The sequence below is a fragment of the Canis lupus genome, assembly GCF_048164855.1.
Source record: "Canis lupus baileyi chromosome Y unlocalized genomic scaffold, mCanLup2.hap1 SUPER_Y_unloc_5, whole genome shotgun sequence".
Lineage (NCBI taxonomy): Eukaryota > Metazoa > Chordata > Mammalia > Carnivora > Canidae > Canis > Canis lupus.
This window is the reverse complement of record NW_027326473.1, coordinates 417,913-445,321: the sequence shown is the minus strand read 5'-3', so window position 1 is coordinate 445,321 and position 27,409 is coordinate 417,913. Positions and strand designations below refer to the sequence as shown.

The window sequence follows — 27,409 nt, the reverse complement described above, 5'->3', positions numbered from 1 at the left end:
CAGAATGGACCCATTGAGCACATGCACAAGAAGTATTACACCTTGTCCTCTTCCACAGAGAAACCAAGACAGGGACCTCTATCTTCAGGGCATAGCACATGTGGCAGTTTGCCAAATGAAATGATGGAGATGGGTGTGTAAGAATCCCCTACTCTTCTCTCATTCTTATAGAGACTGGCTTGCATTGACACCAGACCAACTGTCCCAAGCCTACTTTGCTGGCTCAGAATAACAGTCATGTATTTTCTCACAACTTTGTGGGCCAGCAGTGGGGATGTGATGGCCCAGCTTCATGTTGCACTCACTTAGTTGCACTTAGTCTGACCTGGCTGGCCTGGAGCGGGGATGGTTACGTAGGATGTGATCCCCTCTACAAGCTGGACAAGATGGGAAGCCCTTCCTGCAAATATCATTCATATGATTGGCAGAAGGCAATACAAGGCGTTCTGTCTCCAGCGGTTGAAGGCTCTTGAATTCACAGTGCCTGTCAACTAGATGCCATTCTCAGCTCCTTACTGCCTGGCCCTCCAAACGGTGGGCTCTGAGATTATCACCCAGGTAGATGGTATGCACCTGCCCCTCTCTTCACGGGGTTACTCAGACTTTGTCTTACAGGAGGGACATCTGGGTTCCTCTTACTGTATGCCCTGGGCTCCAGGAAAGACATGTGTTCTGATATTGTATCTCAGTGGATTTTTCTTTTTACAAGAAAATATTTTTTGAATTGGATGGTTATTACTTGACAGCCAATTTTTTTCTTGACATTTCTAATTTTTATGTACTTCTTTTTGCTTCATGTCGTTAACATATTAGTTGTCTGTGTATATAGTGATTCATCAGTTTACTACAACTCCCTTGCTCTTCTAGACAAGTTTCTTGCTTAATCCCTATCATCTTTTTAACCTAGGCCTCCAAAGTCTTCTCTTCTAAGCTAGTTATTCTCAAGAATTGATTCTCTTTTTTCTTTGCCTTTTGCTTATTTTCCTTTTACTTACTTGTTTTTTGACCTAAAGGAGTTATAAAGTAAACTCTTTGTTGTGTTTTTTATGTAATCATTTTAAATAATGCACAGGTGTTTATGTATATTGTAAATATAATACATTAATTAATTACATTTTGTTACTACTTTTTTTCATTTTCTTACTACTTAAGGCAGTAAAATACTATTTATTGTCTTTAACAATTGAAATATTTAGAATACATTTATTTGAATATGTCTTGGATATAGCATAGAGGGTTCCTTCAAATATAGATTAAGTATAAATTGAGATTGTTTTGTGTATATATATCAATGAGAATTATTTTTGGTAATATCTTATTAATTATTAAATAAAGCACATGTTGGAAAGTGTGAATTTTTTCAAGTTTGAAATTGTTATACTCTATATTATTTTAGAATGTTATGAGACTGTCATTTTAATGAATAGAATTGATGCTTATTTTTTTAATTTGATATTTTTTAATTTTTAAAATTTGATATTTTATCTTTTTAAATTACAAAATGCCCAAAGTAGTAGTTATCATTATAAGCACTGGTTTACAACAGACTCTGGACTGTAATAATCATTAATAAAGAAAATTGTAGTGTTGTTGTCTCTTCATAAAGACTAGATGACTTTGGCTTCTCTGCCCAAGGCATGAGGGCCTGGTTTAGGGGATGACCTGCTTTTGCTGATGTGGATAATATCCAGGAGAAGTGTGGGCTGACAATGGTAGCAAGTGCCTTTAGACTGGTGATGCCTATCTGTCTCCAGCTGCCATTTCCAGATATTGGTCTACACATAACAGCACTGCCTGGAGTCACTGGTTCCTGTGAAGGCAATGGTAAAATCTTTATTCAAGTCACTGTCTTAAATTCTTACTTAATATTAGACTTTGTCAGTTAGAATGAGAATATCTATTTAGAAAATAGTAAGTGTTCAAATAGATACATAAGCCAATCAACATCATTATCAAATAGATTTCTCTCATAAGTACAGTACTGATAAAGCCATTGACAGTCTTTAGGATGACATTTGTAATGGCAAATTAAGGTTTCACCTATCTCCAGGACTTAGAAGATACAGAATTATGTGAAATGCCTAATTTCTTTGGAGACCACCCAAACAGCTTTTCAGTGTGGGTAGTTAGGAATAACAAATGTCAGATAAAGTGGAGATTAATAGCATATTCCTTTGAGGAAGTTTTTTCTGTAGGTAATTATATTTTTTTCCCACTGAACAAAAATCCAGTTTCTTATATTGATAACCTATTGATTGGATGCTCTACATTTTTATATGTGGAGAAGTTATAAATTAGAATTTTTAAAAGGAGATTTTTACCACATTTTTATCAGAGATTTTCTCCTGAGTAATGAAGCAGACAATAGAACTGCCAATGTCAGGATAGAGGTGGGCACAGCTTGAAGCTCCCATTACCTGCATCTGTAACATTTCTGGACTCTCATCTGTCTCTCCTAGAAAAACAGGTATAAAATAAGAAGTCCAAGGGACATAGTCTGCATTGAAATGCTAATTAAAGAGACAATACCATCATCTCTGTCATCACTTTAAATTATCTCTAAGTTTTAATACTAAGAAATTTCATTTACTTTGTTACCACTATCTTACTGAACAAATTTATCCATTCTAATAATTTTCCTCACTTTTTATGTGCCACTTCTCAGAATTAACAACTTGATTTTCATTTGTAAAATAAATTTCAATTCACATCTACCTTCATTTTCTTAAATAAGTATAAATTTTAAAAACAATATTTCCATTATCCTAAGATTAGCAAACTTAGTAAGCAGTTCATGTCTACTTTATTTATGAAACCTGACTGTATACAGAAAGATCTCCCTTATGTTATTTTGCACATTTGAAGTCTAATGGAGTCATTTTCAAAACTATCATTTTATATAATAAAAACCAATTTCAGAGTTTATCTCTGATTTTGATTAAAAAATTAAAATTAATAATGGAACAACTGCTCATTTTTCTCCTTTCCCCTTCATTCCCTTTCACTATTTTTATATTCCCCAAATGAATGAGACCATATAATGTTTGTTCTTCTCCGATTGACTTATTTCCCTCAGCATAAAAATGAGTGGGAAATATCAGAAAGGGAGACAGAACATGAAAGACTCCTAACTCTGGGAAACGAATTAAGGGTGGTGGAAGGGGAGGTGGGTGGGGCGTGGGGGTGACTGGGTGACAGGCATTGAGATGGGCACTTGACAGGATGAGCACTGGGTGATATTCTATATGTTGGTAAATTGAACACCAATAAAAAATAAACTTATTAAAAAATAATGATAATAATGGAACAACTGTGATTAGAATTCTCTTCTGAATTTTAAAATCAAGTAAATGGACCCTCTGTCTCACTGTTTTAAAACTACTGTCCTAATAAACAAAGTAACTACTGACCTGGTTTGAGAACTCTTGGCCCAGAAAGCCAACATTCTGAGCTATTCAAGTTCTTTAGATGTCCCAATGGTGCTAAAAGCTGAATGGGAGTCTGGACCTCTTGAAGGAGCAGCAGTGCTAGATCATTTCTTGCTGCCCCACTCACCATCCGAAATCTCTCATGCAGTAGAATGTTAGACACCTTAACAACTCTCAGAGGTACACCAGGATGCCTTAGGCCCATTATTACAGCAGTGTCTTCAGGATTCCTAAGTGTGCAGTTAGAGACTAATTAGAATTTATTCACTAGGAAATATGAGCCCATAGAAGCCATCAGTATTAGGCTTTCCAATGCATTGCCTTAGTGGTGATGGGCAAAGATCTCACTTTACCTGTAGAGAAATCAGAACCCAATGAAAACTCATAAACATTAGAATTAGAGAGGTATTAACTAAGAGAAGTATCAATCAGACAAACACATTGAGGCAAATTTCTCACCTCACCGGAAGCAAAGATGCTATGAGACATAATTCAGACATAATATGTTCAGACATAATATGAAGTGAATTAATTCAATGAAGACATAAACAAACTAATTTGAAAATACTGTATTATAGTGTATTAAATGAAGCAGGATCCAAACTTACATGTTCCTGACACAATGAGCAGCAGTGAGAACCCAAGAGCTGCTAACAATGGAACCACTGCAAATTTCACTGCCACAACTGATTATCATGGCCTGCCAAGGCATGGCATATTGTAGAGAAATTCGATCTGCCAAAGCTGAGAATAAAAGTAAATTCAGTAGAATTGTCATCTGTAGTCCATCTTTAGAAGTTTTTCATCCTTCCTAGCTCTGGTAAGCTTATCATTATTACTAAAATTGACTTTCAAATACATCCCCTGTATGTGCCATTTCCCTGAAAAGAATAATTGCCTTAGAGTTGTTTCCAAATCCATCATTTCCTTGTGGCCAAGTTTAATTATCTTTCATTTGTCAAATAATTGGGAACTATTACTTTCAAAATGTTACCTTGCATAGTTAGGTGTCATTAACATGGTAAGCAATAAAAAAGAAGCAAAATTTTATTTTGAAAATTTATTAGAGAAATATATTTAAAATTTTAATTTAGCTGGAACCAGAGAAATAACTTACTACATGAAAATTGTAGTCACACTGAAAAGGAAGGGAAGATGGTAGCACAGTAGGAGGGCCATACATTCACCTCATTGAGTAAACACAACTAGATAACTATCAAATTATACTAAATGTCACAGAAATTGGTCTAAAGACTGAGACAACAAGTTCCACAACTAAAGAAACAGAAGAAGCCATATTGAAGAAAGCAGGAAGTATGGAGATGTTGTTTGAGAGAGAATGAATCATGGCTGCTACAGTAGGTAGGGAGCAATGATCAAGAAGGGTGAGAGACAGACTAGTATAGAGGGCAGTGCATAGGAGAAAAAAACTGAATTTTGATTGAATTTTGTGATTTCTTGCAGCCCATGGTGCTAAAAGCCTGGAGTTTTAAAGGTCAGCAGTCTGGGCTCTGAGAAAGCCCAGAGGAAGGAGAAAAGGCAGGCAAAAGCCCAGGAATATTAGTGAAGAGCACCTGGGGGCATATAGAAGAGAGGCTTTATTTCAGATAATGTCCCAGAGAGGCAGCATTCACTGACAGACTGTCTTCATGAAAAAGGAAATAGAGGCTCCGTTTATTTCCTCTGCCCCTCAGCATAAACACAGAACCACCTGTGTAGGGCAGCACAGCACCCATACTGGCTGTCTAACCTACTTACACCAAGTCCCATTTCCCTGGTCTCTGGTAGTACCAATAAAACTTGCCTCAGTGTCAGTGTGGTGGGCTCCCTTCTCTATAAGCCCATCACAAACATCACACCACATCTCCCAACCTGAGAGTTTTATGAAGCCTTGGTTCCAGAAGCAGTGGTGACATATCTCAATTCACAAGCAGTCCAGAGCACACCTACTAAAAATCTACATTCAGGCCAGGGACTAAACACGACCCAGAGAAGTCAAAGAAAGTATATGCAAAAGACCAGCTGGAATGATAAAACGGTCAGAACAAAACAATAGAGCAAAGGCAGTACACACTGGAGAAATGTCTGAAAGCATCAGAGTCTGGGGAACAGGGACACTGGCACAGCAGGGCGCTACAGGACTTCTTCATCACCCACCAGAACAGGAGATATAGCTGACTTTCCTAACACAGAGAAACAGGCACAGAGATGAGACTTGGACAAAAATAAAAAGACAGATAAATTTATATTAAATGAAAAAAAAGATAAGGCCAGGTTCAGACATCTAAGGTAACAGATATAAGGAACATGCTTGATAGAGGATGCAAAATAATAATCATAAGGATATTCACTGGACTGAAAAAGAAGTGAATGGCCTCAGTGAGACCATTAACACATATGAAGAATAACTCAGATTTAAAATGCTCAATAAATGAAATGAAAAACATGCTTGATGGAATGAAGAGTAGGATAGAAGAGATGGAGAACCAACTTAATGATCTAGAAGACAGAAAAATGGAAACAAATATAGCTGAGCAAAAAGAAGAAAGCAGGACAAAAAAATAAAATAAATTTATAAAATCCTCTAATGTAATAACATTCATTTTATAGGGGCCCCAGAAGAAAAGAGAAAAGAGGGTAAACAAATTTATTTGAAGAGATAATAATTGAAATGCCCCTAATCTGCAGACAGAAACATATCCTGATCCAAGAGGCACAAAAACCCCTCAACAAAATCTACAAAAGCAGACTCACATCAAGACATATTGTAATTAAAATAGAAAAATAAAAACCAGTGACAAGACAAAAGTTTAAAAGCAGGAAGACACAAGGAGACAGTTACAGAAGAGGGAAAACCCATAAGGATGTGTGGATTTTTCAGCAGAAATTTTGCAAGCCAGAAGAAAATAACATGATATATTTAAAGTACTTAATGGGAAAAATCTACAGCCAAGAATACCCTATCCAGCAAGGCTGTCATTTAGAATAGAAAGAGAAATAAAGTTTCCCAGACAAACAACACCTAAAGGACTTAATGACCAGTAGACCAGTTCTGCAAGAAATAAAAAAAAGAAATATGCCAATCTTTGAGTGGAAACAGGAGACCAAAAGTTACAGTATGAAGGTAGGAAACATAAAAGCAGTAAACATGAATATTTTTATAAAATGTCCTGCAAAGAACCCACAAAATAAAAGGATTTAAATAAATAAAAGGATTTAAAATACGACAGCAAAGAGGGGCCTGCGTAGCTCATTTGGTTAAGTGTCCATTCTTGATTTCAGTTCAATTCATGATCTCAGGATTCTGAGATTAAGTCCCAAGTCTGTTTAGCATAATCTCTCTCCCTTTACCTGCCCTTCCCCTCCTGCTCATGTTCTCTCTCTAATACATACATACATATATATGAAAGACAGCTTATATTTAAAATGAAGGGAGGAAGGGAGTAAAGAATGGATTCAAACTTAAATGACCATCAAATTAATATAGACTGTTATATGCAGAGTATGTTTATACAAAACTAACAATAACCATAAATCAGAACCACTAATAAATAAAGAATAAAGAGAAATCCAAGTATAGCATTAAAGAAAATCAGCAAAGATTAGAAAAAGTCAAAGAAAATATTCAGAAACAATCACAAAACAAATACACTAATAGGTATTTACCAATCATTACATTGAGTGTAAATAGACAACATTCCAGTAAAAGACAGAGTGACACATGGATGAAAAAAATAAGATCTATTTTTATTCTGCATATAAGAGACTCATTTTAGAGGCAAAGGCATCTGCAGCTTGAAAGTGAGGGAATGCAAATGGCGATGAAAATAAAAAAAGTGTGGAAATGTTTATATTAGACAAATTCAACTTTAAAATAAAGACTGTTGATGATGGACAAAGAGGAGCACTATATAATCATAAAGGGGTAATCCAACAAGATCTAACAATTGTAAATATCTTTACATCCAACATGGGAGCACCCAAATTTGTAAAGCAGTTAATAACATTAAGGAATTAATTGGTAATAATACAGTAGTAAAAGGGGACATTAACACCCCACTTATATCAATGGACAGATTATCTAAACAGAAAAGCAACAAGGAAACAAGGGCTTTAAATGACATACTGGACCGCATGGACTTAACACATTTATTAGTAACATTCCATCCTAAAGTAGCAGAGGACATATTCTTTTCAAGTACAAAGGGCTGTTTTCCAGATTCCATCTCATGTAAGCCCACAAAACAAGCCACAACAAATTCAAAATGAAAGTCATATCTTGCATCTTTTCTGATGACAATGCTATGAAACTAGAAGTCAACCACAAAAAACATCTATAAAGGCCACGAATACATAGAAGATAAACAACATACTAAACAATGAAATGGGTCAACCAGGATATCAAAGAGGAAATTAAAAAGTACACGGAGGGATGACTGGGTGGCTCCTTGGTTGAGCATCTGCCTTTGGCTCAGGGTATGATCCTGGGGTCCCAGGATTGAGTCCCACATCAACACGGAAGAGTAATACATGATATAGGAGGCAGGGCAAGATGGCAGAAGAGTAGGGTCCCCAAGTCACCTGTCCCCTCCCCCCCTAACGTACCTAGATAACTTTCAAATCATCCTGAAAACTTGCGATTTCGGCCTGAGATTTAAAGAGAGAACAGCTGGAATGCTACAGTGAGAAGAGTTTGCGCTTCTATCAAGGTAGGAAGACGGAAAATAAATAAATAAATAAATAAGCATCCAAGGGGAGAGGTCCCGCAAGAAGACTGGCTAAGGCCAGAGGGTGAAGAGCCTCCAGGACAGAAAGCACAGTCACAGAGAAGCAGAAACTTTACAAATTTTCCTGAATGGACAGGCACTTGCAGGGAACTCAGGCAGGATCCCAGGAGGGGCAGGGATGCCCTCAGGCTCCCAGGGTCACTAATGGAGGAGCTGTTCCCCCGGGGGAGAGCGCGCCACACCTCGTGGCCGAGCTCCATAAAGGGCTGGAGCGCAGCCCCTGGAGCCCTGGGAGCAGCTCAGGTGGCAGCTCCAGGCAGAGGGGGCTGCTGACCCGGAGAGCAATTCCAGCTGTGCAAACCCCGGAGCCCAGGGTGCCATGGGACACAGCCAAAGATCTGGCGCTCCCGTCAGGACAGGTGGAGGCCAGGAGGATACTGCGCAGCAAGGAGGCTCCTGCCACCAGGCGGCCCTGCCCTAGAGCATCCAGGCCCCTGAGGACTGGGAGACTGTGGTAGTTACTGTTGGAGCTGACTCCAGAGCTGGAGAACTGGCCACCGCCACTGTTGTTGTTCCTCCTGGGGTCACCCTGTACCTGGGACTGACCAGGGGCGCCAGGGAGCAGGGGACTCATAGGATAAACAGCTCCCACTGAGCCGAACACCTGGCAGGGGGCTGTGCACCTGTCCCAGGTGCACACACCTGAGAATCAGCATGGGAGTCCCCTCCCCCACAATACCAGCAAGAAGGACAGGGAAAGAGCAAGTTGTTGACCAAGCAACGCTAGAAAGTTCCAAGGAAGCCAAAGTACTTAGAGTATATAGAATCAGAGGATACCCCTCCTTGTTTATTGTTTGTATCCCCCCTTTTTATTTTCTCTCTCTCTCTCTTTTTCTCCTTTTTCCTGTACAGCTTGTTTTCAACCACTCTGCAATGAGCAAAATGACTAGAAGGAAAAACTCACCACAAAGGAAAGAATCAGAAACAGTCCTCTATCCCACAGAGTTACAGAATTTAGATCACAGGAGGCAAGGGAAGATGGGGGAAGAGTAGGGTCCCCAAGTCAACTGCCCCACCAAATTACCTAGATAACTTTCAAATCATCCTGAAAACCTACGAATTCGTCTTGAGATTGAAAGAGAACAGCTGGAAAGCTACAGTGAGAAGAGTTCGTGCTTTTATCAAGGTAGGAAGATGGGGGGTGGTGAAGAAATAAAGAAACAAAAGGCATCCAAAGGGGAAGGGCCCCACAAGGAGCCAGGCTAAGGCTGGGGCGAGTGCCCCCTGGACAGGAAAGCCCTGTCCTGGAGAAGCAGGAGCTTCACCAATCTTCCCAGATAGAAAGACGCTCAGGGAGTTGAAACAGTATCCCAGGAGGGGCGGAATGCCCTCAGGCTCCTAGGGACTAAAAGAGGAACTGCACCCCGGGGAGAGCCGCCACACCCCGAGGCCAAATTGCCTAAAGGGCTGAAGCACGTGAAGGGTGGTGCCGGGAGCAGCTCCAAGGCGGCTCCAGCAGAGGCTATGCAGGGAGGGATCTGTGCCGTGGAAGCAGAATTCCAACAGGGCAGGCGCGGGAGCACAGGGCACCGGGGACACAGCCCAGGATCCTGCGATCCCCCCGGGACAGGCAGAAGAGAGAAGGGCACAGGACAGCAAGGACACTCCTGTTAACAGGCGGCCCGAAGCTGTGCAGATCAGTGGCCCCCGTCCCCGGAGCATCCAGGCCCCTGCAGACTGAGAGCTCTGGTAGTTACTGTAGGAGCTGACTCCAGTGCTGGAATGCTGGCTGTCGCCACTGTTGTTCCTCCTCCTGGGGCCTCACAGGATAAACAATCTCCACTGAGCTTCACAGTGGCCTCACATGATAAACAGTTTAAACAACTTTCACTGAGCCCTGCACCGGGCTGGGGGATGAGCAGCTCCCCCAAGTGCTAACACCTGAGAATCAGCACAGGTGGCCCCTCCCACAGAAGACCAGCTAGACCGACAGGGGAAAAACAAATTATTTACCAAGCAGCACTGACAAGTTCCAGGGGAAGTTGAGGGATTTACAGTATACGGAATCAAAGGATACTACCCCTGTTTTTTGTTTTCTGTTTGCTTCCACCCACCCCCTCACCCCCGTTTTTCTTTTCTTTTCTTCCTTTTTTTTCCTTTTTCTTTTTTTTTTTTTTTTTTCTTTTTCTTTTCTTCTATCTCCTCTCTCTTTTTCTCCTTTACCCAATACAACATGTTTTTGGACACTCTGCCCTGAGAAAAATGGCTAGAAGGAAAAACTGACCTCAAAAGAAAGAATAAGAAACAGTCCTCTCTCCCACAGAGTTACAAAATTTGGATTACAATTCAATATCAGAGAGCCAATTCAGAAGCACTATTATAAAGCTACTGGTGGCTCTAGGAAAAAGCATAAAGGACTCAAGAGACTTCATGACTGCAGAATTTAGATTTAATCAAGCAGAAATTAAAAATTAATTGAATGAGATGCAATCCAAACTAGAAGTCCTAACAACGAGGGTTAAAGAGGTGGAAAAATGAGTGAGTGACATAGAAGACAAGTTGATGGCAAAGAGGGAGACTGAGGGAAAAAAGGACAAACAATTAAAGACCATGAGGATAGATAAATGGAAATAAGTGACAGCCTCAGGAAGAAAAATCAACATTTAATTGGGGTTCTGAGAGCGCCAAAAGGGACAGAGGTCCAGAATATGTATTTGAACAAATCATACTCGAGAACTTTCCTTATCTGGGAAAGGAATCAGGCATTCAGAACCAGGAAATTGATACATCCCCTCCACTAAAATCAATAAAAACCGTTCAACACCTCGACATTTAATAGTGAAGCTTGCAAATTCCAAAGATAAAGAGAAGATCCTTAAAGCAGCAAGAGACAAGAAATCTCTAAATTTTATGGGGAGAAATATTAACAGCAAACTTCTCCACAGAGACCTGGCAGGCCAAAAACGGCTCAGCAGGATATATTCAGGGTCCTAAATGAGAAGAACCTGCAGCCAAGAATACTTTATCCAGCAAGGCACTCAATCAGAATATAAGGAGAGATAAAGAGCTTCCAAGATAAGCAGACACTGAAAGAATATTTGACCACCAAGCCAGCTCCGCAAGAAATCCAAAGGGGGATTCTGTAATAGAAAGAAGTCCAAGGGAACAACCCACAAAACCAGGACTGAATAGGTAACATGATGACACTAAATTATATTTTACAATAGTAACTCTCAATGTGAATGGGCTTAATGACCCCATCAAAAGGCACAGGGTTTCAGACTGGATACAAAAGCAAGACCCATCTACTTGTTGTCTACAAGAGACTCATTTTAGACAGAAGGACACCTACAGCCCAAAAATAAAAAGTTAGAGAACCATTTACCATTCAAATGGTCCTCAAAAGAAAGCAGGGGTAGCCATCCTTATATCAGATAAACTAAAGTTTATCCCGAAGGCTATAGTGAGAGATGAAGAGGGACACTATATCATACTTAAGGGATCTATCTAACAAGAGGACTTAACAATCCTCAATATATATGCCTGGAATTTGGGAGATGCCAAGTATATCAATCAATTAATAACCAAAGTTAAGACATACTTAGATAATAAAACACTTATACTTGGTAACTTGAAATGTAGCAATTTCAACAATTGACAGATCTTCTAAGCACAACATCTCCAAAGAAACAAGAGCTTTAAATGATACACTGGACCAGACAGATTTCACAGATATTTACAGAACTTTACATCTGAATGCAATTGAATACACATTCCTCTCAAATGCACATGGAACTTTCTCCAGAATAGACCTCACACTGGGTTACAAATCAGCTCTTAACTGATACCAAAAGTCTGGTATCGTCCCCTGCATATTCTCAGACCATGGTGCCTTGAAATTAGAACTAAATCACAACAAGAAGTATGGAAGGATTTCAAACATGTGGAGGTTAAGGACCATCCTGCTAAAAGATGAAAGGTCATCCAGGAAATTAAGGAATAATTTAAAAGATTGGTGGAAACTAATGAGAATGAAGATGCAACCATTCAAAATTTTGGCATACAGCAAAAGCAGTCCTTAGGGGGAGATACATCGCAGTACAAGCATCCATTCAAAACTGGAAAGAACTCAAATACAAAAGCTAACCTTGCACCAAAAGGATCTAGAGAAAAAAACAGCAAATAGATCCTAAACCCAGCAAATGGAGTTAATAAAGATTCAAGCAGAACTCTATGAAATAGAGACCAGAAGAACTGTGGAAGAGATTAACAAAACCAAGAGTTGGTTCTTTGAAAGATTTAATAAGATAGATAAACCATTAGCCAGCCTTATTAAACATGAGAGAAAAGACTCAAATTAATAAAATCACGAATGAGAAAGGAAATATCACCACCAACACCAAGGAAATACAAACGATTTTAAAAACGTATTATGAACAGCTATACGCCAATAAATTAGGAAATCTAGAGAAAGGAATGCATTTCTGGAAAACCACAAACTACCAAAACTAAAACAAGAGAAAATAGAAAACCTGACAGACCAATAACCAGGGAGGAAATTGAAGCAGTCGTCAAAATCTCCCCCTGAGACACAAAAGTCCAGGGCCAGATGGCTTCCCTGGGGAATTCCATCAAACGTTTAAAGAAGAAACCACACCTATTCTACTAAAGCTGATCGGAACAATAGCAAGAGATGGAATACTTCCAAAACTCGTTCTATGAGGCCAGCCTCACCTTAATTACAAAACCAGACAAAGACCCAACCAAAAAGGAGAATTATAGATCAATATCCCTGATGAACACAGATGCAAAAGTTCTCAACAAGATACTACCCAATAGGATCCAACATTACATTGAGAAGATTATTCACCATGACTAAGTGGGATTTATCCCTGGGATGCCTGGTTCAACACTTGTAAAGCAATCAGTGTGATTGATCATATCAGCAAGAGAAAAACCAAGAACCATATGATCCTCTCAATAGATGCAGAGAAAGCATTTGACAAAATACATCATCCATTCTTGATCAAATTCTTTAGAGTGTAGGGATAGAAGGAACATTCCTCAGCATCTTAAAAGCCATCTACGAAAAGCCCACAGCAAATAACATTCTTAATGGGAAAGCAGTGGGAGCCTTTCCCCTAAGATCAGGAACAAGACAGGGATGTCCACTCTCACCACTGCTATTCAATATAGTACTAGAAGTCCTAGCCTCAGCAATCTGGCAACAAAAAGAAATCAAAGGCATTCATATTGGTAAAGAAGAAGTCAAACTCTCTCTCTTCACAGATGACATGATACTCTACGTAGAAAACCCAAAGACTCCACCCCAAGATTGCTAGAACTCATACAGCAATTTGTAAGTGTGGCAGGATACAAAATCAATGCCAGAAGTCATTGGCATTTCTATACACAAATAAGGAGACTGAAGAAGGAGAAATTAAGGAGTCAATCCCATTGACAATTGCACCCAAAAGCATAATATAACTAGGAATAACCCTAACCAAAGACGTAAAGGATCTATACCCTCAAAACTACAGAACACTTCAAAAGAAATTTAGGAAGACACATAGAGATGTAAAAATATTCCCTGCTCATGGATTGGAAGAATTAATATTGTGAAAATGTGAAGGCTACTCAGGGAAATTTACATGTTTAATGAAATCCCTATGAAAATTACCATGGATTTCTTCACAGAGTGGAGCAAATTATCTTAAGATTTCTGTGGAATTAGAAAAGACCCCGGATAGCCAGGGGAATTTTAAAAAAGAAAACCATATCTGGGGGCATCACAATGCCAGATTTCAGGTTGTACTACAAACCTGTGGTCATCAAGACAGTGTGGTACTGGCACAAAAACAGACACATAGATCAATGGAACATAATAGAGAATCCAGAAGTGGACCCTCAACTTTATGGTCAACTAATATTCTATAAAGGGGGAAAGACTATCCACTGAAAAAAAGAGTCTCTTCAATAAATGGTGCCGGAAAATTGCACATCCACATGCAAAAGAATGAAACTAGACCATTCTCTTACATCATATACAAAGATAAACTTAAAAAGGGATGAATGATCTTAATGTGAGACAAGATTCCATCAAAATCCTAGAGAAGAACACAGGCAACACCCTTTTTGAACTCGGCCACAGTAACTTCTTGAAAGATACATCCATGAAGGCAAGAGAAACAAAAGCAAAAATGAACTATTAGGACTACATCAAGATAAGAAGATTTTCCACAGCTAAAGAAACAGTCCACTAAACTAAAAGAAAACCTACAGAATGGGAGAAGATATTTGCAAATGACGTATCAGATAAAGGGCTAGTATCTTAGATCTATAAAGAACATCTTAAACTCAACACCAAAGAAACAAACCATCCAATCATGAAATGGGCAAGAGACATTAACAGAAATTTCACAGAGGAAGACATAGACATGGCCAACATGCACATGAGAAAATGCGCCGCATCACTTGCCTTCAGAAAACTAAGAATCAAAGCCACAATGAGTTACCACCTCACACCAGTGAGAATGAGGAAAATTAATAAGGCAGGAAACAAATGTTGGAGAGGGTGTGGAGAAAAGGTAACCCTCTTGCACTTTTGGTGGGAATGTGAACTGGTGCAGCTACTATGGAAAACTGTGTGGAGGTTCCTCAAAGTGTTAAAAATAGATCTGCCCTATGACCCAGAAATTGAACTGCTGGGGGTTTATCCCAAAGATACAGATATAATGAAACACCAGGAACCAGCACCCCGATGTTTATAGCACCAATGTCCACATAAGCCAACCTGTGGAAGGAGCTTTGGTGTCCATCGACAGATGAATGGATAAAGAAGATATGGTCTATGTATACAATGGAATATTACTCAGCCATTAGAAGTGACATATACCCTCCTTTTGCTTCAACTTGGATGTAACTGGAGGGTATTATGCTCAGTGAAATAGTCAATCCGAGAAGGACAAACATTATATGGTCTCAATCACTTGGGGAATATAAAACATAGTGAAAGGGAATAAAGGGGAAAGGACAAAAAAATGAGTAGGAAATATCAGAAAGAGACTGAACATGAGAGTCTCCTAACTCTGTGAAACAAACAAAGGGTGGTAGAAAGGCAGGTGGGTGGGGATGTGGGTGTTTGGGTGATGGGCACTGCCGGGGCCACTTGATGGGATGAGCACTGGGTGTTATTCTATATTTTGGCAAATGAACACCAATAAAAAATTAATTAAAAATAAGAATTTGGGTAATAGTTCAATGTCAGGAAGCCTATTCAGAAGCACAATGATAAAGCGACTGGTGGCTCTAGAAAAAAATCATAAGAATTCAAGAGATTTCATGACTGCAGAATATAGATCTAATGAGACCAAAATTAAAACTCAATTAAATGAGATGCAATCCAAACTGGAGGTCCTAAAGATGGAGGATATCGTATTAGAAGAATGAGTGAGTGACACAAAAGACAAGTTGTTGGGAAGGAAGGAAGCTGTGGGAAAAAAAAGTTAAGAACACTTAAAAGATCATGAGGATAGGTTTAGAGGAATAAATGACAGCCTCAGAAGGAAAAGTCTATATTTAATTGGGGTTTTACAGGGGGCCAAAATGGACAGAGGACCAGAAAGTGTATTTGAACAAAATATAGCTGAGAACTTTTGGGAAGGCAAACAGGCATTCAGATCCAGGAGATAGATTCCACCCCCGCTAAAATCAATAAAAACTATTCAACACCTCGACATTTAATAGTGAAACTTGCAAATTCTAAAGATGAAGAGAAGATCCTTAAAGCAGCAAGAGACAAGAAATCCCTAACCTTTATGGGGAGAAATATTAGGTTAACAGCAGACCTCTCCACAGAGACCTAGCAGGCCAAAAAGGGCTGGCAGGATATATTCAGGGTCCTAAATCAGAAGAACCTGCAGCCAAGAATACTTTATCCAGCAAGACACTCAATCAGAATATAAGGAGAGATAAAGAGCTTCTAAGATAGGCAGAAACTGAAAGAAAATGTGACCACCAAGCCAGTTCTCCAAGAAATATTCAGGGGGACTCTGTAAGAGAAAGAGGAAGCCCAAAGATATAATCCACAAAAAGAGGGACTGAATAGGTATCATGATGACACTAAATTCATATCTTTCAATCGCTACTCTAACGTGAATGGGTTTAATGATCCCATCAAACAGTGTAGGTAGGGTTCAGACTGGATAAAAAAGTAAGACCCGTCTATTTGCTGTCTCCAAGAGACTCATTTTATACAGAAGGACACCTACAGCCTAAAAATAAAAGGTTGGAGAACCATGTCCCATTCAAATGGTCCTCAAAAGAAAGCAGGGGTAGCCATTATCTTATCAGATAAATAAAAGTTTATCCCAAAGACTGTAGTGAGAGATGAAGAGGGACACTATATAATACTTAAAGGATCCATCCAACAAGAGGACCTAACAATCATGAATATTTATGCCCCAAATGTGGGAGCTGCCAATATATCAATCAATTAATAACCCAAATTAAGACATACTTTGATATAATATACTTATACTTGGTGACTTCAATGTAGCGCTTTCTACAATCAACAGGTTTTCTAAACACAATATCTCCAAAGAAACAAGAGCGCTAAATGATACACTGGACCAGATGGATTTCACATATATTTACAGAACTTTATATCCAAACGCCACTGAATACACATTTTTCTCAAGTGCACATGGAACTTTCTCCAGAATAGACCAGATACTGTGTCACAAATCAGGGCTTAACTGATACCATAAATTTTGGAATCATACCCTGCATTTTCCGACCATAATGCTTTGATACTAGAACTAAACCATAATGCTTTGATACTAGAAGAAAAGGTTTGGAAGGATTTCAAACACATGGAGGTTATAGACCATTCTGATGCAAGATTAAAGTGTCAATCAGGAAATTAGAGAAGAATTAAAAAGATTCATGGAAACTAATGAGAATTTATATACAACCATTCAAAATCTTTGGGATACAGCAAAAGCAGTCCTGAGGGGGAAATACATCGCAATACAAGCATCCATACAAAAACTGGAAAGAACTCAAATAGAAAAAAAGCTAACCTTTCACCTAAAGGAGCTGGAGAATGAACAGAAATAAAACCTTCACACAGGAGAAGACAGTTAATAATGATTCGAGCGGAACTCAATGAAATAGAGACTAGAATAACTGTGCAAAAGATCAACAAAACCAGGAGTTGGTTCTTTGAAATAACTAATAAGATAGATAAACCATTAGCCAGCCTTATTAAAGAAGAGAAAAAGACTCTAATAAAATCATGAATGAGCAGAGATCAGCACCAATACCAAGGAAATACAAATGATTTTAAAGACTTATTATGAGCAGCTATAAACCAATAAATTAGGCAGTCTAGAAGAAATGGACAGATTTCTGGAAAACCGCAAACTACCAAAACTGGAACACAAAGAAATGTAAAACCTGAACAGGCCAAAAACCATGGAGGGAATTGAGGCAGTCGTCAAAAACCTCCCAAGACACGAAAGTCCAGGGCCAGAAGGCTTCCCAGGGGAATTCTATCAAACGTTTAAAGAAGAAACCATAATGATTCTACTAAGGTGTTCAGAAAGAGAGAAAGAGATGGAGTATTTTCACACTTGTTCTATGAGGCCAGCATCACCTTAATTCCAAAACCAGACCAAGACTCCACCAAAAAGGAGAATTATAGACCACTATCCCTGATGAACATGGATGCAAACATTCTCAACAAGATACTAACCAATAGAATCCAACAGTACATTAAGAAGATTATTCACCATGACCAAGTGGGATTTATCCCCGGTATGCAAGGCAGGTTTAGCATCAATGTGATAGATCATATCAACAAGAGAAAAACCAAGAGCCATTTGATACTCTCAATCGACACAAAGAAAGCTTTTGATAAAATACAGCATCTATTCCTGATCAAAACTCTTCAGAATGTAGGGATAGAAGGAACATTCATAAGCATCGTAAAAGCCATCTATGAAAAGCCCACAGCAAATATCATTGTCAACAGGAAACACTGAGACCCTTTCCCCTAATATCATGTACAAGACAAGGATGTCCACTCTCACCACTGCTATTCAACATAGTAGTAGAAGTCCTAGCCTCAGTAATCAGGCAACAAAAAGAAATCAAAGACATTCAAATTGGCAAAGAAGAAGTCATACTCTCCCTCTTTGCAGATCACATGATACTGTACATAGAAAACCCAAAGACTCCACCCCAAGATTGCTAGAACTCATACAGCAATTTGGCAGTGTGGCAGGATACAAAATCAATGCCAGAAGTCATTGGCATTTCTATACACAAACAAGGAGACTGAAGAAAGAGAAATTAAGGAGTCAATCCCATTGACAATTGAACCCAAAAGCATAAGATGCCTAGAAATAAAGCTAACCAAAGAGCTAAAGGAGCTATACCCTAAAAACTATAGAACACTTCTGAAAGAAATTGAGGAAGACACAAAGAGATGAAAAATAATCCTTGCTCATGGATTGGAAGAATTAATATTGTGAAAATGTGAATGCTACCAAGGGCAATTTACACATTTAATGCAATCAAAATACTGTGGACTTTCTTCAGAGAGTTGGAACAAATCATCTTAGGATTTGTTTGGAATCAGAAAAGACCCTGAATAGCCAGGGAATGTTAAAAAAAAGAAAAGCATAACTGGGGGCATCATAATGCCAGATTTCAGGTTGTACTGCAAAGCTGTGGTCTTCAAGACAGTGTGGTATTGCCCCAAAAACAGGCACATAGATCAATGGAACAGAATTGATAACACAGAAGTGGAACCCTGGAACCCCTGCACCCCAATATTTATGGCAGGAATGTTCACAATAGCCAAACTGTGGAAGGAGCCTCGATATTCATCAAAAGATGAATGGATAAAGAAGATGTGGTATATGTATCCAATGGAATATTACTCAGCTATTAGAAATGACAAATACCCTCCATTGGCTTCAATGTGTATGGAATTAAAGGGTATTTTGCTGAGTGAATAAGTCAATAGGAGAGGGAGAAACATGTTCTGTTACCTTTAATTTGGGGAATATAAAAATAAAAGGAAAGGAAAAATGTGTGAAAATATCAGTGAAGGTGACAAAACATGAGAGACACGTAACTCTGGGAAACATACAAGGGCTAGTGGAAGGGGAAGTTGGTGGGGGTTTGGGGTGACTGGGTGATGGGCATGAGCAGGGAATTTGGTGGTTTGAGCACTGGGTGTTATGATAAATATGGCAAATTGAACTCCAATTTAAAGAATTAAAACACCTGGGGCCTCACGGGGCACACAACCCCCACTGAGCCCTGCACCAGGCAGGGGGCAGAGAAGCTCCCCCAAGTGCTAATACCTGAAAATCAGCACGACAAGCCCCCTGAAGACCAGCTAGACAGACAAGTTCTAGGGGATGTCAATGGACTTAAAGTATACAGAATCAGAAGGCACTGCCCCGTGTTTGGTTTTTTGCTTTTTTGTTTTTTTCTTTTTGATTTCTGTTTGCTTCCCCCAACCTTTTTTTCTTTCTCGGTTTCTTCTCTTTTTCTTCATGTATTTTCCCATTTTTCTTTTTTCTTTTTCTCTTTTTTTCCTTCTTTTCTCCTCTCTTTTTCTCCTTTTCCCAATACAACTTGTTTTTCACCACCCTGCACTGAGCAAAATGACTAGAAGGAAAACCTCACCTCAAAAGAAAGAATCAGAAATAGGACCCATCTATTTGCTGTCTGCAAGAGACTCATTTTAGACATAAGGACACCTACAGCCTGAAAATAAAAGGTTGGAGAACCATTTACCATTCAAATGGTCCTCAAAAGAAAGCAGGGGTAGCCATCCTTATATCAGATCAACTAAAATTTACCCCGAAGATTGTAGTGAGAGATGAAGAGGGACACTATCTCATACTTAAAGGATCTATCCAGCAAGAGGACTTAACAATCCTCAATATATATGCTTCGAATGTGGGAGCTGCCAAATATATCCATCAATTAATAACCAAAGTTAAGACATACTTAGATAATAATACATGTATACTTGGTGACTTGAATCTAGTGTTTTCTACACTCGATAGGTCTTCTAAACACAACATCTCCAAAGAAACAAGAGCTTTAAATGATACACTGGACCAGATGGATTTCACAGATATTTACAGAACTTTACATCCGAATGCAACTGAATACACATTCTTCTCAAGTGCACATGGAACTTCTCCAGAATAGACCACATACTGGGTCACAAATTGGGACTGAACCAATACCAAAAGATTCGGAAGTCCCCTGCATATTCTCAGATCATGGTGCCTTGAAATAAGAACTAAATCACACGAAGAAGTTTGGAAGGACTTCAAACACGTGGAGGTTAAGGACCGTCCTGCTAAAAGATGAAAGGGTCAACCAAAAAATTAAGGAAGAATTAAAAAGATTCATGGAAACTAATGAGAATGAAGATACAACCGTTCAAAATCTTTGGGATGCAGAAAAACAGTCCTGAGGGGGAAATACATTGCAATACAAGCATCCATTCAAAAACTGGAAACTCAAATACAAAAGCTAACCTTGCACCTAAAGGAGCTAGAGAAAAACCAGTAAATAGATCCTACACCCAGCAAAAGAAGACTCTTAATAAAGATTCGAGCAGAACCCAATGAAATTGAGAACAGAAGAACTGTGGAACAGATCAACAAAACCAGGAGTTGGTCCTTTGAAAGAATTAATAAGATACATAAAACATTAGCCAGCCTTATTAAAAAGAAGAGGGAGAAGATTCAAATTAATTAAATCATGAATGAGAAAGGAGAGATCACTACCAACACCAAACAAATACAAATGATTTTAAAACATATTATGAACAGCTATACACCAATAAACTAGGCAATCTAGAAGATATGGACACATTCCTGGAAAGCCACAAACGACCATAACTGGAACAGGAAGAAATAGAAAACCTGAACAGGCCAATAACCAGGGAGGAAATTGAAGCAGTCATCAAAATCCTCCCAAGACACAAAAGTCCAGGGCCAGATGGCTTCCCAGGGGAATTCTATCAAACGTTTAAAGAAGAAATCATACCTATACTACTAAAGCTGTTTGGAAAGATAGAAAGAGATGGAGTACTTCCCAATGCGTTCTATGAGGCCAGCATCACCTGAATTCCAAACCAGACAAAAACCCCACCAAAAAGGAGAATTATAGACCAATATTCCTGATGAACATGGATGCAAAAATTCTCAACAAGATACTAGCCAATAGGATCCAAAGGTACATTAAGAAGATTATTCACCATGACCAAGTATTCCCGGGACACAAGGCTGATTCAACACTCATAAAACAGTCAATGTGATTCATCCTATCAGCAAGAGAAAAACCAAGAACCATATGATCCTCTTATTAGATGCAAGAAGGCATTTGACAAACTACAGCATCCATTCCTGATCAAAACTCTTCAGAAAGTAGGGATAGAGGGAACATTCCTCAACATCTTAAAAGCCATCTACGGAAAGCCCACAGCAAATATCATTCTCAATGGGGAAGCACTGGGAACCTTTCCCCTAAGATCAGGAACAAGACAGGGATGTCCACTCTCACCATTGCTATTCAACAGAGTACTGGAAGTCCTAGCCTCAGCAATCAGACAACAAAAAGACATTAAAGGCATTCAAATTGGCAAAAAGGAAGTGAAACTCTCCCTCTTCGCCAATGACATGATACTCTACATAGAAAATCCAAAAGCCTCCACCCCAAGATTTCTATAACTCATACTGCAATTTGGCAGCATGGCAGGATACAAAATCATGTCCAGAAGTCAGTGGTCTTTCTATATATTAACAATGAGACTGAAGAAAGAGAAATTAAGGAGTCAATCCCATTTACAATTGCACCCAAAGCATAAGATACCTAGGAATATACCTAACCAAAGAGGTAAAGGAGCTATACCCTAAAAACTATAGAACACTTCTGAAAGAAATTGAGGAAGATACAAAGAGATGGAAAAATATTCCATGCTCATTGATTGGAAGAATTAATATTGTGCAAATGTCAATGTTACCTAGGGCAATTTACACGTTTAATGCAATCCTTATCAAAATACCATGGACTTTCTTCAGAGAGTTAAAACAAATTATTTGAAGATTTGTGTGGAATCACAAAAGACCCCGAATAGACAGGGTAATTTAAAAAAAAGAAAACCATATCTGGGGGCATCACAGTGCCAGATTTCAGGTTGTACTACAAAGCTGTGGTCATCAAGACAGTGTGGTACTAGCACAAAAACAGACACATAGATCAATGAAACAGAATAGAGAATTCCAAAGTCAACCCTCAACTTTATGGTCAACTAATATTTGATAAAGGAGGAAAGACTATCCACTGGAACAAAGACAGTCTCTTCAGTCAATGTTGCTGGGAAAATTGGACATCCACATGCAGAAGAATGAAACTGACCACTCTCTTTCACCATACACAAAGATAAACTCAAATGGATGAAAGGTCTAAATGGGAGACAAGAGTCCATCAAAATCCTAGGGAGAACACAGGCAACACCCTTTGTGAACTCGGCCACAGTACTTTTTGCAAGATACATCTACGAAGGCTAAAGAAACAACAGCAAAAATGAACTATTGGGAATTCATCAAGATAAGAAGCTTTTACACAGCAAAGTATACAGTCAACAAAACAAAAAGGCAACCTACAGAATGGGAGAAGATATTTGCAAATGACATATCAGATAAAGGGCTAGTTTCCAATATCTATAAAGAACTTTTTTACCCAACACCAAAGAAACAAACAATCCAATCATGAAATGGGCAAAAACATGAACAGAAATCTCACAGAAGAAGACATAGACGTGGCCAACAGGCACATGAGAAAATGCTCTGCATCACTCCTCATCAGGGAAATACAAATCAAAACCACCATGAGACACCACCTCACACCAGTGAGAATGGGGAAAATTAACAAGGCAGGAAACCTCAAATGTTGGAGAGGATGCAGAGAAAAGGGAACCCTCTTACACTTGTGGGAATGTGAACTGATGCAGCCACTCTGGAAAACTGTGTGGAGGTTCCTCAAAGAGTTGAGGAACCTGCCCTATGACCCAGCAATTGCACTGTTGGGGATTTACCCCAAAGATTCAGATGCAATGAAACTCCGGGACACCTGCACCCTGATGTTTCTAGCAGCAATGTCCACAATAGCCAAACTGTGGAAGGAGCCTCGGTGTCCATCGACAGTTGAATGGATAAAGAAGATATGGTTTATGTATACAATGGAATATTCCTCAGCCATTAGAAATGACAAATACCCACCATTTGCTTCAACTTGGATGGAACTGGAGGGTATTTTGCTGAGTGAAATGAGTCAATCGGAGAAGGACAAACATTATATGTTCTCATTCATTTGGGGAATATAAATATTAGTGAAAGGGATTTGAAGGGAAGGGAGAAGAAATGTGTGGGAAATATCAGAAAGGGAGAGAGAACATAAAGACTCCTAACTCTGGGAAACAAACTAGGGGTGGTGGAAGGGGAGGGAGGTGGGGGGTGGGTGTGAGTGGGTGACGGGCACTGAGGGGGACACTTGACGGGATGAGCACTGGATTTTATTCTGTATGTTGGTAAATAGAACACCAATAAAAAATTAATAAGAAAAAAAAGAATCTATACTATATGAAAGTAGTCTTTAAACTGTCAAAGTGATAAGGATTTCTAAAGATCAGAGCAAGGATAGATAACCTTACTTAGGTTTTAAAAGCCTCCTTTGATGGGCACTAAGGAGAGTACTTAATGGGATAAGCACTGGATGTTATAGTATACGTTGGCAAATCGAACTTCAATAATATATATAGATGATATAGGTATAGATATAGATGTAAATTAAAAAATAAAAGTCTCCTTTACTTTGGATATGACAATAAGAACATGATAAACAGAATTAGGTGAAAATATGAAGATATATGATTGGGTCAGATATAAATTTCTGAAAAAAAACAATAAAGTGAGGTAGTCATTGATGATAGTATGATAGGTCTCATAACAGGAAAAGAAAGATGATGATCACAATGTAACAGATTTCAGTATAGCAATATAGAGAAATCATTAAATATGACTACCAAAAAAATAAATACTTAACTTAAAATTCTACCATTACATTTGTAAGACTCTGGTAATAAAGAAATTTTGTTAAAAGAATTAAAATTTGAGTGTTATGTTAACCCTGTTCCTCTTTCTATTCTGATGATGTGATCAGATCATTCTACTTCTATGGATGGTACAATAATTAAGTAAATTATTATAATCATGTTAACTACAGCAGCAGAAAGAAATATTATGAAAGTTAAATAATACACCAAATATGAAATATCTTTGGAAATCATGAAGTTAATGATTCCTATTATTTTGTTGGTATAAAAACTCATGAATTTCTCCGAAAAAAAAACTCTCCCCTTCCTTTTCTAATTGCATTATTCTTTTCTCTTCCTTTTTTTTCATACCTCCCTCGCTACCATTTTTGGGAGCCTTACTCTGAGGCTGTGGCAGAGAGATGAACTGTGGCCGAATAGAAGCAGGAGTGGGAGTAAAAGCCGAGATGTTCGTAGAAGTGGAGACTGAAAGGGAGATGGAAGCAGAAGTAGTCATGGCCCCTTGCTGGGACCATGGTGCATGGCTGGGCCGTGTAACTCCCTGAAGCCAAAAAAGGAAAGGGCTCACTTGACTGAAGACGTAGGGCTTTGTGCAATGTTCATCGAAGTGACTCAAAATTCCCACCTGTACCCATGTATCCTTTTGATGTAGATGGCATACCAGAGGTGCCCCTAAGTCACCCTGCAAGACAGAAGGAGCAAAATGTCCATGTACATTTTAAAGGAGGATAGGAAGCAATTTTTGGTGTTGAAGAAGTAACTTCTGCTTTCCACACCCCTCAACTGTATCACCTTACAGCCAGCCTCCCCCATAGCTTTCTTGGCTTCCACACAGAAAGTGAATTCATTCAGCTTGGGCCAAAACTGGGCACATGTGCTGACTTGCAGTATACTTAGGTGCCTTTTTTGCAGAATCCCAGGACTTCCTAATGAAAAAATGGAGAATAGAGAGGATTTTAGATTTACCCTAGGTACAAGGGAGAGATATGACTGAAGAAAAAAATAACTAATCTTTTATTACATGAAAGGATATTACTCTTTCCAAATAAATCATTCTTATGCCATTTCTGTAATTATTGTACATTACTCACCTCTCATGAGGGACCAACTGGGTAGCCAGCAGTCATAAAGCTGTATACTTTTCTCTTGCTCCACATTCTCCTTCAGGCAGATAGGAAGCACCAATGGTTGAAAGTGTAGTGGCTGCTTCAGGAAGATTAGCCCAGGGCCTAGAGGTCCCTTGGGACCTAGGTAGGGCATGGCACGGTGAATGCCTACAGTTTGAGCTTGAGCAGGCTCTTGAAGATCAACAAGCCCCACTTGGACCAGGGCTAGTGCTTCTGAGTTTTTTCTGGGAGGGAAAATTTATCAAGCGTTTTACTATTAAATATTTCACTTTGAAATAAACCTCTGGTGTTTAATATGAATCCACTAAATCCCTTCACTTTTTGTGTATTATTAGGAACGCTATGCATAATATCTTTGGGAATGAGGAGGTAAAAGTTACAATCCAAACCATTTCTTTGTTTAAAATTCCTAACTTAAATTATTTGGCATGCTAATATTTAGTGTTTAACACCTAGTGAAAAACATTTTGAAAGTTAGGAGTTGAAATAATCCCACTTAACAAAATGTAAGTAACTTTGTGGACAGTTATTGCCTTTCCGTGGGCCTTGTTTTGTTTGTTCTATGTCAAAAGAAGAAATAAAACTATACTCAAAAGAATATTTTTCAGATACTTATAATTCTTCTACAGATTTATATATTTAAGGGTCAACATGATTGGAGACAGAAAATGGAAAACTGTAATTCTAATGTAGGTTACTATTAAATTTCCATCATTTTATTATAGGTAAACTTATTCAAAAATTGGTTATCTTTATAGATCTATTGATTTGGGTCCTAAAATTATCCCTGAAAAACAGGTAGAGTACTAATTTAGAGATTCTTGAGGATATGATGAGAAATAAGAGATGCTTTCTCTTTAGTTAAGAAAATATATGTGATTACTGCAAGAATATATACTAAATTTGATTTCTAACAAAGAATATGTGCTTCTTTAAAGAACCTTGAAATGAATTACTCAGACTTACATGAAATTTGCACATCTAGCTGTGGTAAGGATCCACTGTTCATTCAGTATAGAGCCAGCACAGAAATGGGAGAAAGAGAGTTGCACAGAAACCATCCAGGGAAATTCACCCACTTCTGCTTCCCAACAGTTTGGACAGTGGGGAGCAAGGCCAGGTCGTAATCCACACTCTGTAGAAGGAATCCATGTTTCCAATAGGTTGAAGTTAGTATTACTACCTCCTTTACTTGATCATTTTGATTTCCTATTTTTAGATTTTACAAAAGTGCTTGTTTATTTTCAACTTTAGGAAAATGCTTGGGGAAAAAAAGGAAAATGCTTGGAACTATATAATTTTAACCCTATAGAGTTGGCTATGGGAACAGAAATTGTCTGCATACACTCTGAAAATACTATATTCATTACTCAAATAGGAAAAATAAGCAGTTTCTAAGTACTACACATATTTTTATAACATGCTCTGAAAGAAACTATATTTATAAAACAAACTGTTTCTAGCAAAAATTAATCTTCTCTCAATAAGTACACACCTTAATATCTTGTTATTTTTGTTCCCCCTTCCCTGATCTAAATGTTTTGAATATTATCCTGCCCAAGTATGAGTAAAAGACTTCTGACTTAATCAAAAACTCTTGTTTTAGGCTCTAACAAAGACCTTGCTCCCAAGGATAACTCAAATAGATGACTACACTGAACTCACCTGTGGTTTCATGAGAAATAACAGCTGTCTTGAAGAGCCAGAAATCCTGGATAGTCTCTTTCCAGATCACACCCAGGTGACACTCAGCCAAAGAAATATTGAGTTCTGAATAGTTGGTATGATCTTGTTCAGGCTGATTAGACTTGGTTCCAGATTGAAATCCAGGCATCAGAGAAGTCTCTTTTGTTATAAATGTGGCTGGAGAAGCAAGCAGATATGAAAAAGTATGAGAAATAATGGTTTCTTCAGTAAATTTTAGGGAAGACAGTTCCTTGTCAGAGCTGTCAGAAGAGGAGTCTAAGGGCA

At 38.6% G+C, this 27,409-nt stretch overlaps 1 protein-coding gene across 4 annotated transcripts in view; it reads right to left on the bottom strand.

The window, feature by feature from the left end:
- Nucleotides 1-1,464: 1,464 nt before the first annotated feature.
- LOC140629713 (serine protease 53-like) overlaps nucleotides 1,465-27,409 on the bottom strand; it is a 42,977-nt gene continuing 17,032 nt past the window's right edge. Inside the window, exons 6-15 of one of the 4 annotated variants that reach the window (XM_072819290.1) lie at nucleotides 27,104-27,301; nucleotides 26,405-26,573; nucleotides 25,403-25,662; nucleotides 25,104-25,237; nucleotides 24,937-24,993; nucleotides 24,693-24,852; nucleotides 4,037-4,172; nucleotides 3,411-3,658; nucleotides 2,322-2,455; nucleotides 1,465-1,810 (exon numbers count right to left, since the gene is read on the bottom strand). In XM_072819290.1, the coding sequence (XP_072675391.1) occupies nucleotides 1,538-1,810; nucleotides 2,322-2,455; nucleotides 3,411-3,658; nucleotides 4,037-4,172; nucleotides 24,693-24,852; nucleotides 24,937-24,993; nucleotides 25,104-25,237; nucleotides 25,403-25,662; nucleotides 26,405-26,573; nucleotides 27,104-27,301 (1,769 nt within the window). In that variant the 3' untranslated portion in view covers nucleotides 1,465-1,537. Of the gene's footprint in view, nucleotides 1,811-2,321; nucleotides 2,456-3,410; nucleotides 3,659-4,036; nucleotides 4,173-24,692; nucleotides 24,994-25,103; nucleotides 25,238-25,402; nucleotides 25,663-26,404; nucleotides 26,574-27,103; nucleotides 27,302-27,409 lie in introns of all 4 variants that reach the window. The other 3 variants (XM_072819291.1, XM_072819289.1, XM_072819292.1) reach the window with 3 other exon arrangements.